The 14,185-nt window shown below is 44.0% G+C and overlaps 1 protein-coding gene across 1 annotated transcript; it reads right to left on the bottom strand.

The window, feature by feature from the left end:
• Nucleotides 1–674: 674 nt before the first annotated feature.
• Nucleotides 675–12,247, bottom strand: ADGRF4 (adhesion G protein-coupled receptor F4). Its single transcript, XM_056488626.1, has 9 exons — nucleotides 12,122–12,247; nucleotides 8,830–8,931; nucleotides 8,424–8,460; nucleotides 8,129–8,289; nucleotides 6,871–7,152; nucleotides 4,818–6,176; nucleotides 3,943–3,984; nucleotides 3,804–3,863; nucleotides 675–1,607 (listed from the first exon to the last, which is right to left on the bottom strand). The coding sequence occupies exons 2-9, from the start codon at nucleotides 8,905–8,907 to the stop codon at nucleotides 1,602–1,604; spliced, it is 2,025 nt and encodes a 674-aa protein (XP_056344601.1). The 5' UTR covers nucleotides 8,908–8,931; nucleotides 12,122–12,247; the 3' UTR covers nucleotides 675–1,601.
• Between the last annotated feature and the right edge of the window lie 1,938 nt (nucleotides 12,248–14,185).

The following is a 14,185-nucleotide window of genomic DNA, read 5'->3' as shown; positions in this document are numbered from 1 at the left end:
GGTGCTTTAGCTGGGGCAAGACTCCTGCTGAATGTCCTGGGATTCTTGAAGGGGTCTGTATGATAAAGGAAGCCTCACCCAAGACCATCTATAAATTCCACTGTTTAACAGACTGGTTTAACATGCACACATGTGAAAGGGGGGCAGGTGCTGGGCTGTGGCAAGATTGCTTAAATTTTCAGGTAAAAAACATCCAATAATTTCATTAATAAAATGAGACCAAGAAGCAGACCTTGGGGTAATGGTCTTTTAAAATTTGTTCCAGCAGCACACAGACCCAGTTTTACCTTTGTTTGAACAAAGATCTCCAACATGCAGATGGGCTGTGTGAAAGGAGCAGGGATGGACTCCTGTAACAAGATCAGAGTCCATGAAAAGAGAGGAGAGGAGAGGAAGCAGCAGAGTCCTGAGGACAAGAAATGCCCCATGGCCCAGGGCTCTGCCCTGCAGCCCCTCCTCAGCTCCTCCCACCAGAACATCTGGCTGAGGCTTTTTCCATGACAGGGCACTTTTCTCCCTATTCAATAAAAGCTTGTTGATGACATTAAACTGTGTTACTTTGCTTAAATCTTCTGTATTTCAAATGTATGTGAGGTGATTTCTGACTTTGGGTAATACTACAGGGCATTTATCTACATCTTTGGTAGAGAAGGATAAGTACCACTTGTTAGAAATAATGACAAAATTTCAACTTTATTTTCATTTGAAACCATCAATTTATCCTGACAAGAGTCAATAATATTTCTATCAAAGCCTCCATTAGAAATTTCTCAGATCAAGGACAGATTTTCTAATTAAACAAGACACTCTATCTCACATGGAGAAACAATCTCCTTTGTTAGGACATTTCCATCCATTTGATTATCTCTGCTTGCTTTCCCACATCTATAGGGGGAAACTGAATATTTGCAGCATCCTCTTTCTTGTTCATCTCTGCATCATGTGTTGCAGGACAGGAAAAAGAATAAAAGTTCTGTTCTGACAAAGCTCAGAAGAGCTTTGTACAATTCCTCTGGTACACAAGTACTGAGAGGGAGACAACAAATATTGGGAGGGAGAGAATGGCAGCAATGCAGAAACAAAATTGTCCATCAGCCTGGGAGGAGAAATGGAAATTATGAATACAGTAGCAACAAATAGAATCAATTTTGCTCAAAAGACAGCCAAAATCAGCTAGATAATGCTCAACATTTGTACATCACATGAAAAATTAAATAATTTTAGAACAGCTAAACATACTGTACAGCTCCTTATTGCACTGGCAAAAAAAAATAAAAGAGAAAAAATAAAAGAAGAAAGAAATTGAAGCACTGAAATGGCAAATGAGGACAAACTCTCCTCCCAGCAGTTTCCACAAAGGTGAGAAACAAGCTTTATGTTTCAGCATGCTTCCTCCAAGGGCTGCAGCAGCACTGATGGCTCCTGCTCCTGACAGCAGGTCCAGGTCCTTTTCCCTTCATGTTTTCATGATGCTTCCCATGTTGTGCTCCCAGTCCATGCTCTGAGCTGGTCAGGCTCTTCAGCTCCCCCAAACCAGCACCTGTCTGCAAGAACTGCTCCTTTTCTTCTTGCTCAGATCCACAGAAGACAGCAGTCCATGGCTAGGACTAGGAGGGAAACAATCAGGTCAGACTACAGGAATCACTGTGGAGGGTCCACTTCAAACAGGAGCTGCCTCAGCATCCTGTGAGAAACACCACAGGGGTCACCTTAAAATGTGACCCACAGGAGAGGCTCCTGCAGGTCTGGGGAAACTCAGAGACCTGGAGAGTCTGTACAACCCCTCCAGAGTTTGACACTGACCATTAAACCCCTGGATACACAGCCCCACCTTGGGCCCCTCATTTCAAGAGAGACTCTGAGGGAACAGAACTGGGGAAGGGGCTGGAGCACAAGTGTGAGGAGGAGCTGAGGGAGCTGGAAAGGGGCTCAGCTGGAGAAAAGGAGGCACAGGGGGAACCTTGTGGCTCTGCACAGCTCCTGACAGGAGGGGACAGCCAGGGGGGTCAGGCTCTGCTCTCATGTAATGAGCAACATGACAAAAGGAAATGGCCTCAACTTGTGTCAAGGGGATTTAATTGGATAGAAGCAATAATTCCTTCTGCAAAAGAGTTGTCAGCCATTAGAACAGGCTGCCCAGGGCAGTGGTGGAGTCACCATCCCTGGAGGAATTTAAAAGCCATCCAGATGTGACCCCTGGGGACATGGTTTAGTGGTGGGTTTGGCAGTGCTGGGTTCATGGTTGGACTCAACTTCAGAGTCCAACCAATCCTATGATTCTGAAGCTCTCTGCAATAAGAATTTTTTTCTTTTTTTTCTTTTTTTCTTTTTTTCTTTTTTTTTTTTAAGCAATCATCTCAGTGTGACGAACTTCTCCAGCTCTAATGAGTCAAACTCCATGTTTACACCCAAGTTTGCAAAAGTGGGTGACTCACATCTTTCCCCTGTAAACACCTACACCCAGTAAACACCTACAGGTGGTTTCTTCCACCCAGGTGAGTGACAACATCGACCCCAATTCCCAGGCACACACAGCCATGGTTTCCACATCAAGTTTAGCCCAGTGAGATCACTCAATATGTTTATCAAAGGTTGCTGACTCATGGGATTAGTGACATTTCCATCTGCTGTTTCCAGACTATTTTACTGATGGTGTCTTGAGAGAATTTTAACTTTCAAACTTTCAATCCTGACCTAATGCCTGACAGGATGTGAAACATCTTTACTGGATCTTCCTGGACCTATAAAAGAGTTGTAATCCCGAAGTTGCACAGTCTCTTCTTCCCCAAATGACCCAAATGCTGGTTTCAGAGGAGAGGAATAGTTGCATTAACCTCTGTTTTCCCCTCACAAACCACATTTGAACACACAGTCACTGGAAGACTCTCCGCAGCCTTCAGTAGAAGGATCATAACTGAGTGATAAACTGGGAAAAAAAGCAAAGAAATTATTTTTCCCAAGTCCAAACTGGATTGACACAGTTTCTTCTGGCAGAAGAAAACACTGCAGGTAATTCCTGAGACACCTAAAGGGCACTCCCTGTTATAAACATTGTGTGAAACCACTAAAGCCTTGGTAACAAAAGAAATCTAAGGACAACAGACAAAAGTTTTCCAGTAGAGGTAGGAAACACCAACTCAGTGATGTCAACACTTCAACTCTGCCAAAGTTTTTGGAGGAAGCTGCTAAAACACTGTTTTTTTAAGGATGAAACATTGCTTTTAATGAATTGTTCTGATATTTTAAAGAACATCAAGCTCTCATGAGTGCACATCAATTAGCACCAAACACACTGGCTGGGCTCTGGGTGGTTTCCACCCCTCAGATGAAAGCAGAACAATCCTCTGGCATCCTAAAGCAGCCCTGCTGGCATACAGATCCATAGTTTTGTGAAGGCAGCAAACAGGTCACTGTATTGGGAATTCTGATTCCTAATTCTGTTCCTTCCTTATTCAGTGACCTTAAAGTCAATCTAATTCACATCCAGGGCAAAAAAAAGTTACTGGCACTGTTTACCTAATGGGCTTTGTCATCTGCAGGTGCAGAGATCAGATTAAAATACCACTTTTAACTTTGTAACCACAGCAGTAGGTTATGTAGGAGTCACAAAAATCAATTCTGATATTTAGAAGATTAATATCCTGAGAAGACTTTTGAGATACCTGTATGTCCTCCAGCCAGAATTTACATCTGCAAAATGCTACATGGTGTAAGATGTAGTGGATGGTTCCATTCTTCTGACACACAAATAAAGTTTGTAAGTTGGTAAATCAGCCATTAATGGGAAAATAAATAAACTTTACCTTTTCCAGACGCCATTTCCTCCTTGATGAAAAGCAGCTCATCCTTAAGGCTTCTCTTGTCTGCAGATTTAAATAAAAAGTATTAAAGGGATCAGTTTCTCAAGGTGTAGAAAATGTTCATATAATCCAGAATAAGTACCTTTCTGTCCAGAAGTGTCCCAAACAACAGGATGAAGAATCCCTAAGAAATTACAAAACCAGTTAACAAAATCAGCATAACCACATGATATTTCTAGATGTCTTTTCATTAAGGAGAGATCTCATCACCTGTGATTTGGGCAACAGCAATGCACAAAATGGGTTTATCCACACATGCAGGCTCTCTGGGAACATCAGGAATGGAAATAACCTCTGTTAATCCTGACTGTGAACTGGACTGATGGGTGACAAACCAGGAATTTCTCAGCCCACTCAGTGCAGCCTGAGCCAAGAAGAGCTAAGGCAGAGTGGGTGCAGCCCTGCATCAGGTAACACTGGGTGTTTGTGCTGGTGAGTTAATCAAAACCATGGAATCAGTTATGGAATGGTTTGGGTTGGAGTTGACCTTAAAGAACATCCAGTTCCAATGCCCTGCCATGGGCAGGGACACCTTCCACTAGCCCAGGTTGCTCAGAGCTCCATCCAGCCTGGACTTGAACATTCCCAGGAATGGGGCAGCCACAGCTTCTCTGGGAAAGCTGTGCCAGTGTCATCTTCACTGGTAGGGAGAATTTTCTGTGCAATTGATCAGGATCAAACATCTTTGCAATTATGGACATTAATTGGTGCATTTTACATTTAACAGAAATTAATAATGGGATTAATTGTTTATCCCACTTCAAACCAGATCAGTTTGTTCCATGATCCATCTGCACCTAAACTGAACAGGTACCATGGCAAAGCACTGAGTGGAAGGGAAATCTGAGATCCTACTTTTCACACACAACACCTGCTGCCAGCCCCTCTCTGGTCTGTACCCTTATGCCAGGCTCAAGGTCTGGGCACAGGCACTATTCCCAGCATCCCAGAGTTTACCTGGAAGGCGTTCAGCAGCGCAAACACCACGTGGAAGGCCAGAGAGTGGCTGTCAATGATTGTTGCTAATCCAAACCCCCAGGTGAGGCCCAGCAGAGGTGTCAGAAGGGCAACGTTTTTGCTGACTCGGATCATGCTGCTCAGATCTTGTGACTTGCAGCCTTCTCCAAATGAGGATCTCCCAGTCTTCACCACAACCACAACCACCACAATGAGGTTCATAACTACGATGCTCAGGGCAGGTACCACAAAAGCCAGAAGGGCTTTTGTCTCATACCAATTGAGCCAGCAGGCTCCACTCCTTAAATAGCCATTTTTAGGTTCAGTAATGGCAACAGTGAGGACAGATATGACCAGGGGACATCCATATCCGATAGAGAACGCCGCAGCGAGGAACGCAGATCTCGTTACCTTAAAAAAAATTAATAACAACCCATAGAGAATCAAGAGGCCCAGGGTAAACATCCAAAAAAACAGGGCAAGATAGAAAAAGTGAAGGAAGAAGGTGGCTGCCACGCACAGCCGGTAGTTCAGGGCCGTGTCGTGCACGACGGCTGCCAGGATGAAGAGCAGGTCAGCGACCAGGAGAACAGCGGCGATGTTGACCAGGCACAAGTGGCGCATGTAGGCGATCCGGGTTCTGGTGACGTGGCGCCACACCAGCGCCTCGACGAGCAGGCAGAGCAGCAGGCTGAGGACGGAGAGGCCCAGCCCCAGGCGGGTGAGCAGGGCGAGCAGCGCGCTGCGGGGCGCGGCGGGGGCCATGAGGACGGAGAAGGCGCGGTAGGCGCGGCGGGGCGCGCACCGGCACACCACGGCCCGGGCACCGAGCGCCCGCAGCGCGCACGGCCGCGCGTCCCAGCGCCGCTCCCGCCAGTGCCACCCCACGCACCGAGCGCCCCGCGCCCGCCCGCCCGGCCCGCCGAACGTCAGCACCACGCTCCGCAGCTCCTCCGGCAGCGACAGCGACAGCACCAGCCCGCCCACGGCAGCGGGCTCCGGCTGCTGCGGCTCCAGCACCGCTCCCAGCGTGGGGAACGCCACGCTGACGGCTTTGGACGCCCTGGGTAACCTCTGGAGCTCCTCCTCTGGAATCAACACCTGCCCGGTGATGTTGCCTGTGCCGTTGAACTCCATGGAAAAGTCAAAGGTCTTTGCTGAAGTGTTTCTGTGTATGCTGTAGCCTTTGGTAGCCATGAAGGGCTCCTGGATGCTCTCTGACCCATTTCTTAGAAGAAGTTTCCCAGCAAATAAGTTCACTGAGTCCAGTAATATTGAACCAGCGTTTCTGTCCTTCACAAAAGCCCAGTTGGAAATGATGGAGCTGTTCAGAATATGGTTTGCTATCCTGCTGTAGCTCTGAAACAAACAAGCAAAATAGAATTTATTTGTTTCGTGTCAGAAGAAACCAAATATTATTCTCCTATTCTCTCTCTAAAAAGGCTCATTTAACTCATGAGTATGTGACATATTCACTTTGACAATGAATATGTTCCCATGATCCATCCCAGTCAAACCCAAACATCTCATTACTAGAATTGTCCTATCCTCTTCATATCCTACATCAAAAGGTGACTGGAGAAATAAATATAAAGCAAAAAGGACACCCCAGTTCTATTGTAGATGTTGTCCCACAGTGCAGGTCTGATTTTTACCACCCTCTCTGGTTTCTGAGCTCATCAGGGAAAGATCTCAACTGTTGCTGTACAACACATGACAACAAAGCTGCAGGTCAGCATCCCCAAGGCTGCTTTCCCTACAGGGTCATACTTTAGAAATTAATTCTTCCTTGTACTGCTATACCATGCCTATAACAGCAGTTCCTGAAAACCTTGCTTTTAAAGAAATTTAATTCCACAGTCTATTTTCATCATACATTAATAAGTCAAAAAGTTTCTCTGACAACAAAATATCCCACTCTGAAAATTCTTGGCATGTGATCTCAATGTGACTTGCAGCCACCACTTCATTGGACAGTGACCATAAGGACAAAATACTTGTGGATGCTGTGTAAAATTCAGAAGCACCTCCCAAAGTCAATAAAAGTAAATACCTGCATTTTTTCTCTAGTGACATTCTCTGATAGCTGCAGGGAAATCTTCTTTAGCAATTCCACTATGTCAGCAATGTTTCCTGGGATGGCTGGTGAAGACAGGATGTCTGGGATGATGCATGAAAAATCAGCTTGGCAGCTATGATTCCCAGCACCAAAATGTTTTGCTCCATCTCCAGGCTTCCCATGCCCTGGCTTTCCTCCTCCTATAAAAGGAAGATGTTCTCCAGCAGCACCACCATGTCCTCCAGAGCATGAGAGGGGTTCACTTTGGGATATCCTCTGGAGGGAGGAAATAGATTTGAGACAATTAATGAAAATGAAGCCACAGTTACACCCAGGCAAGAGATGCAGTGCTGGGTGTGCAGAGAAGGTGTCAGATGGACTGAAACCCAGGACCAAAGCCCACCTGAGAAGAATATCATGGTTATACTACAGAAGGGGCAAGAGCTAAATGCAGTGTCTTCTTCTTGAAGTGACTTGAATAAGGATCTTGCAGCTGAGGAGAATTTGTCACAAATAATCTGATTATTACACACACTGGTATTGTTCTTTCCTCAGTTTCATCCTACTGTGTTGTTATCTCAGTTTAGATCCATATGAGGAACACCAGTCAAGTGAAACAAGGCAACTTCATTTCTAAATTGTTTCCACACAAGAATCTCCCAAATTTATTTCTTATCACCTAATTTAAGATTGTGAAAGAACTAGAGCAAAGTCTGATGAGGGGTGGCTGAGGGATCTGGGAATGTTCAGCCTGGAGAAAAGGAGGCTCAAGGAAGGATCTTACCCCTCTTTACAACTACCTGAAATGAGATAAAATTGAGGTGGGGATCAGGCTCTTCTCACAGGTAGTAAGTGACAGGACAAGAATCCATGGTCTCCAGTCACATCAAGGGAGGCTTAGATATTAGGGAAAAATTCTGAAATAGTGGTCAGGCATTGGAACAGGCTGTTCAGGGAAGTAGTGAAATCACAATCCCTGAACATGCTCAAAAAGGTGTGGAGGTGGCACCTGAGGATGTGGTTCAGCAGTGGAATGGTGGTGCTGGGATAATGGTTTCACTCAATGATCTTAGAGGACTTTTCCAACCCAAACAATTCTTTGATTTCATGGAGTCAGAACCTGTTATCAAAGTATTCTGTGTTTTAGAATCCCATCTCCCTTTGCTCAAGTCTGAAAGCACATGGCAGGAGGGTCTGTCTTTGAAAGAAGTTACAAGCCAAAGCCAAAGTAGGTGTACAACAGTATCCTCACCTGAAAAAGGGACTGAACATCCAGGCTTGCACAAGCATCTGACAGCATCTGCCACTTTCTGTCTTCACAGACAAAGCTTGTCTCCCCATGGAAAGAGGGAGAGCAAGGCTGAATACAAATTGCTCCATTATCTTGGCAGGGAATGAGATTTATACAGGCATCTGGAAAATAAACCAAGCAGACACTGTTACAAGGTGAAAGACAGCATACACAGTCTGTGATGTGAGTATCAGGGGTGTAAAGTATTGATAACATCTCACAAGCATTAACCAAGGCACATAGTTAGTCACTGTACCTTGCTCATCACCAGTCTTTGATGTGTTACTGAGAACCTGAAAAATAAGAAGTGGAAGGTAGAGTGAATGTTTACATAAATAAGTAAAAGATGACTCCTTGGTACAGACCAGAAAGGGTTTCAAGAGGAAAATACTCCTTTTGAGGTCCAGAATGCAGAGCTGGTGGCCCTTTGCTCATCCAGACCCACTGAGAACTCTCTGCTTCTAAGAAAAGAGCTTTCAGTTGGACTCTGCTACTGAAGTGACACTCTGAGCTCATACACAGGATGTCAGATGGGGAAATTGTTTAGGATGAGGGTGGTGAGACTGGTACAGACCGTCCAGAGAAGCTGTGGCTGCCCCATCCCTGGAAGTGTCCAAGGTCACTTGATGGGGATTTGAGCAGCCTGGGATAGTGAAACTTACCCTGGCAGTGGTGTGTGGCACAGCCAGGAAGAAGTGTGCAGCCCAAAGGAGCAGGCAGTGGATCACCCTCACATCCATCACCACTCATTTGCTGATTTCCTTCTAGAAAAAGATGTTAACAAAGTTTAAACATCTCTGTTTCCACTTTTTGAACACAGTCTGATTACTTTCCAGAAAAGAAGCAGCTAAACCTATGCCAGAAACTGTCCTTACTGGGCTTGCAAGGTGATTTTCAAGCATTCATAATTATTTACCTTTACTGAGAAGAACTTGTAAACCCTTTCGTAAAAAAAAAAAAAAAAAAAAAAAAAAAACAACAAAAAAAAAAACAACCAAAAAAAACCCCAGAAATCTGTTCAACACTCGAAATCACTGCATTAATAATTGACTGTAAACTGCAAGTTGGAGAGCTTATTAAAGCAGTTCAGCCTGTGGGTCCCTTTTGAAGATTTAAGACAGTCTTATCTCCACTGGGTTCAATGCTCTGCTCTCCTTGGGCAGTTCTGCCATGTGAGTAGTAAACATGGGCACTCAGGGCATAGAAATCAAAATATGATAAACAAGGGCCAGAGAGAAGAGTAATTTCCTTTGCAGAGGATTCAGATCTCTATTCCCTCCATGAAGTTTCCCACAGTCCTTAATAAAAGTTAAACTTCCTGGGATGCAACTTGTTACAGGCATATCTGATAGAGGAAAATAATCCAGCAAAGGGAATGAAGGAAAAACATCAAATACACGTGATACATGAAATCCAATTATTAGATGCTATACATGTCCAAGGCAAAAGCAACAGCTGCTGTGGGCTCAGAAGAATTGAAACACTGATCTTCTATCACCACAAGTATAAGTAGATTAATTTAATTTAAATAAAAATAAAAAATAAAATGCATAAAAGTCACTGAGCTAAACCACTAAAGCAAGAAGCAAATGCACAGTGGAAAACAGGACTACAGCTGGGTCTCAAGAGAAGGCAACATGAAAAACCTCATCAAATTACCATGCCTTGAGAGGAGCCCCTCAGTTCCCCCCTGACACAAACTGATCAGCAGAGATGATGCTGATGAGAAGCAGAAGGGGTTCTGCACTGGGACAGCAGAGATGGTTTCCCATCCACAGGCTCCAGGCTCTCCCATCTGGCAGCATCAAAGGCCCAGGCACACAGCTGGCCCCTTTCACCTGAGATGTTTGTCCACTGTGCTATGCTTTTAGATCTGTAGGTTTATTACCTATTCATGAAATTACCATAAGAGTTCAACTAATGCACTGAATTTATAAGGTAGCTCCTAAGGAAAACCTCATGCCAGCCTCTGGATTCAGCTGTTTGTATGAAAAGCAATTTCTGGGTTAAAAGCTAGCAGCCACTAGTTCTTCTAAAGAAATAAAATGGATCAGGAGAAGTGAAGCAGAATATTTGGATCAATATTGCCAAAGAATGGGAGGTGGCTGGGAAACACCTACAGGTTTAGGGTGAAAGGCTGCACCAAATTCTTTTCTGATTTCTGCAGTCATTAAATGTTTATTGTGAGCCCGTAGCCCTAATTCCATTTCACAGCTTGGAATCCTTGAGCTCATCGTGTCTCACCATTAATTAATTCACATTCATTTTGTATTTACTCACGGGTGCAACTCCACCTAGGGCTGATACCTCTGATGAGGAGAAATCTGGGGCATCTTCCAAGTATCTCGGGCTCACTGAGACACCAGCCCTGCCAGCAGTGAAACACTGAGCTTGCTTGGCTGCATTGTTTGACTCATCCTGGAAACCACCCAGTCCCAGCACTGCAACTACCTGCCAAGGCAACCAGCTGGAGAAACTTGGGGCAAAACAAGCAAGACAGCAGCAAGTCACAGTTACTTTAGGAAAAAACATGGGAGTAGTGACACTGTGCCACGTGAAAGCACAAACAGAGGATGATTTATCTCCTACCATAAACTCTCTACTGATGATAATCCCTGCCTTTGTAAGAAGCTGTAAGCATGATACTCCTCTGCTCCAGAGGTTTCTGTTCCATCCATGTACCAGAACACATGGGAAGCTGAGGTGTCAATGCCCTCTCATGTGAAAAGGACTTTCTAGTAAGGGGACACTTGTGCAAGTGTACCCAGCTCAGGAGACTGTCACCAGATGATGATCCTCCCTCTCCAGTTCATTTCAAAGCCCTCAACAGAGGGGAAAGAGCAAGGAGAGAGGGGATGGGCAGTGGTTACATGAGAACAAAGAGTCTCCTAAATCAGCAAAAAAATTTAAAAAAAACTGACATGAACTTCAAAAGTAATCCTTGTTTTGGTTAATGCTCACAGGCTTACATTCAAATCACTTACTCTGACTCCTGTAGGTGTGAAATTGAAGTATTTTGTAAATACTATTCTACCCCAAGCATATTTTTGATTCTAACTACTGGCAGGATGCACTGCACAGCAATCTGGCCCCATGTGGGCACAGCAAACAGAGGGATCTGTCCAAATGTACCATGGCAGCTATGGGAGTTACACCCCCCAGTGCTGGAGCCAAAGCCTCTGGCCAAAGGGCCCTTCCATCACCTGGAGTCATCTCTCTCTCCTCTCCACTACTCCAGAAAACAAAGTGGAAACAGGAAAGGTGGCCTGTACAAAAAATTTACAAAAACATTTTTTACAAAATTAAGATTTATACCAACCTAGTAATAATTTGCTAGAGAAATATATTTTCCTAAACACTACCTACTCACAACTTTAACATTTATTAGAAGTATTAAACCCATTATTACAGAACCTAATCCATTGGGTTTAGGGCTTGAATGACCACATGGCTTGCTTAAGACTCAATAAACCACCATAACATGGTAACTTGCCACTGCTACCAAGCAAGTTAAGGCTCCAGCAGGAGGCTTTTGTGTTCACATGGTCATCCAAGGATAAAAAGTAAAACTCTTAGTTTTTCAGAATGGCATTAGTTGTATTTTTAAAGGAATTATAGTTGGAAAGTATAGCTTTAAGTGAAACAGGTTGTAAGAGGAGAGTAATCTTTTTATAGCCATAAGAAAACTCCAAATTTTCTTACAAGTAACAACACAGAGACCAACTACAAAACTACAAAAAAAAAAAAAAAAAAAAAAAAAAAAAAAAAAGAGGTTAATTAAAATATCTAACTATTGTCACAGATGTAAAGAGAATATAAAACTCAGAAAAGAAGTGCAAAGTAAAGACAGCCTTAGCAATTAAATGAATTTTAGTTTATGAATGAACCAATTTCACAGGCCACTGATAACTGTCCAGCTCCAGCTCTGGAATAATGTTCTGTGGAAGTACTCACTGTTTTCAGAAGTCTGGGGAATACTGTGAGCAAAGTGAAGCCAGCCAGGGATCCCCAAGGTCTCAGACGTGACTGTCTAACCACTCATCTGCTGCCATCCTGCCCCAGTCTCACTCTCAGTCTTACCCAGCCCTGCCTGGGTGCTTTGATTCATTTGGAGTTTTCCCATGAAGAAATAATGTTGGCCAGCAGCTGCTTCTTTTCTTGCCTGACTGGATGAAGGCTGAGGAACCTGCAGATGAAGGTATTGCACTGCAAAATGACAGAACACGTTATAAACCCGCCCACAAATCTGCCAGATTGCCACCTGTGCCAGGAGTCCACAGGCATGAGTCACACCTGGGGGTTGGTGCCTTCCTCCAGGTGCAGGCAGCAGCTTCTGCTCTCCTGAATTTCATTATGGAATGGTTTGGGTTGGAAGTGACTTAAAGACCATCCAGTTCCAGACCCCTGCCATGGGCAGGAACACCTTCCACTGTCCCAGGTTGTTCCAAGCCCCCTCCAACCTGTTCTTGAACACTTCCAGGGATGAGGCAGCCACAACTTCTCTGAACAACAATCTCTTAAAGACTTCAGAACATTGATGATCAAAATCTGGTCACGTCAGTGCATTATCCTTCATAAATGCAGGACCACATTTCTGACAGGAGCTTGTGCAGCTAAAAAGCTCAATGGGCAAATAATAACCTTTTCTTCAGGCCTGCCCCATCATAAAGGGTGACAATTATCTGCTGAACCTTGTGCCATGGTCAGTGTTGGCTCTCTAAATGTCACCTCACCTCCAAGAGCCAGATTTCCAACAGCCAGAATTTTACAGCCAAGTAGTTTATCACTACAGGAGAACAATCTAACACTCCTTCATGCAGGACTGACTTGGAAGATCTCTGGTCACTAATTTATTTTTTCTACAATCCTGCAGTGTGTTAGTCAGGAGCTTATGGGGTTTCCTGTCATTTTGTCTGCTGTCACAACTCCAGCCAGTCCTCAGTCACAGGTTTTAACCTAAAAATATGAATTATTTACTGTTCTGCTTTGATACAGCCAACCTCACATCAGGATCAAGTAGGAATTTAGCCAGGCACAATCAAGCACAGCCAACACAACCCACCTGGGAAGGTAAAATTTAAAAAAATACTTTAAAGTAAGGAAGGCTAAAAACCATATCATGTCAAGGTATGGACATGTTTCAAAAGTCTTTTAGCCCATGTCACCTGGAGCTGTGCTTCTACACACTCCCTGAACCTTCACTGTGATGGCAAAACCAAATGGCCCTTGATTTTCAACACCTCCTTAACATCAAGAGTTCTCTGAAGGATGCAAATTCCAGCATCCTGCAGCCCTCAGATACCCACACACCTCTCCCAGAAGGCAGCTGTGTGAATTTGAGCTCCCAAGGGGCTTGGAAAGAGACTGAAACCGTGACTCCCAGCAAAGAGGGCACTCCAAACCTGACCCCAGCAGCATCAGCCTCATGATTTTTACAAGCTGGTTGGGGTTGTTTGCATTCTTCAGGCACATACAGGGAGGGGTTTGTCTTCTCAGCTCTTGCAAAATCCAATTAACCCAAGATCAGCAAGCAGCTGCTTCGATGTTGTGCTCACCACTTGCTATCTCAGAGATCACAAACATCTCAGGTAACTTTTAGAGCAGCCAAATGGCAGCTGTGTAAATCCAGGTTTACCATTTCCTTTGGAAAGAGTTAACAACAGACTTGTGCTAATTTAATGAATACAGGTATTTATTTAAAAGTTCAACAGATACCTTGCTATACAATTCAAACCCTGCAATAATCACAAGTTTCCATCAGAACTTCACTTCCATGAATATTAAGGGAAAAATTAATCTTTGTCGAAAAAATCAAGTAAGTAGACCTGTAATTTTTGGGTTTTTTTTAATCTATATATCTTGTGTGCTACCAAAAGATTTTTAGAGAATCTTAAGACTGAATGAAAACCTAGCAGTTTAAAAATGCCCTTCTGCTGCTCTGTTCTTTATGTGCCTTTTCCCTCTTCCATATCCCTATTAAACATGCCAGATCCTCAGTCTTCAGTTCTTCACTTTATA

This window comes from Oenanthe melanoleuca, chromosome 3 (assembly GCF_029582105.1).
Source record: "Oenanthe melanoleuca isolate GR-GAL-2019-014 chromosome 3, OMel1.0, whole genome shotgun sequence".
Taxonomy (NCBI): Eukaryota; Metazoa; Chordata; class Aves; order Passeriformes; family Muscicapidae; genus Oenanthe; species Oenanthe melanoleuca.
The sequence above is the reverse complement of the archived record's forward strand: the minus strand, read 5'-3'. Positions and strand labels throughout refer to the sequence as shown.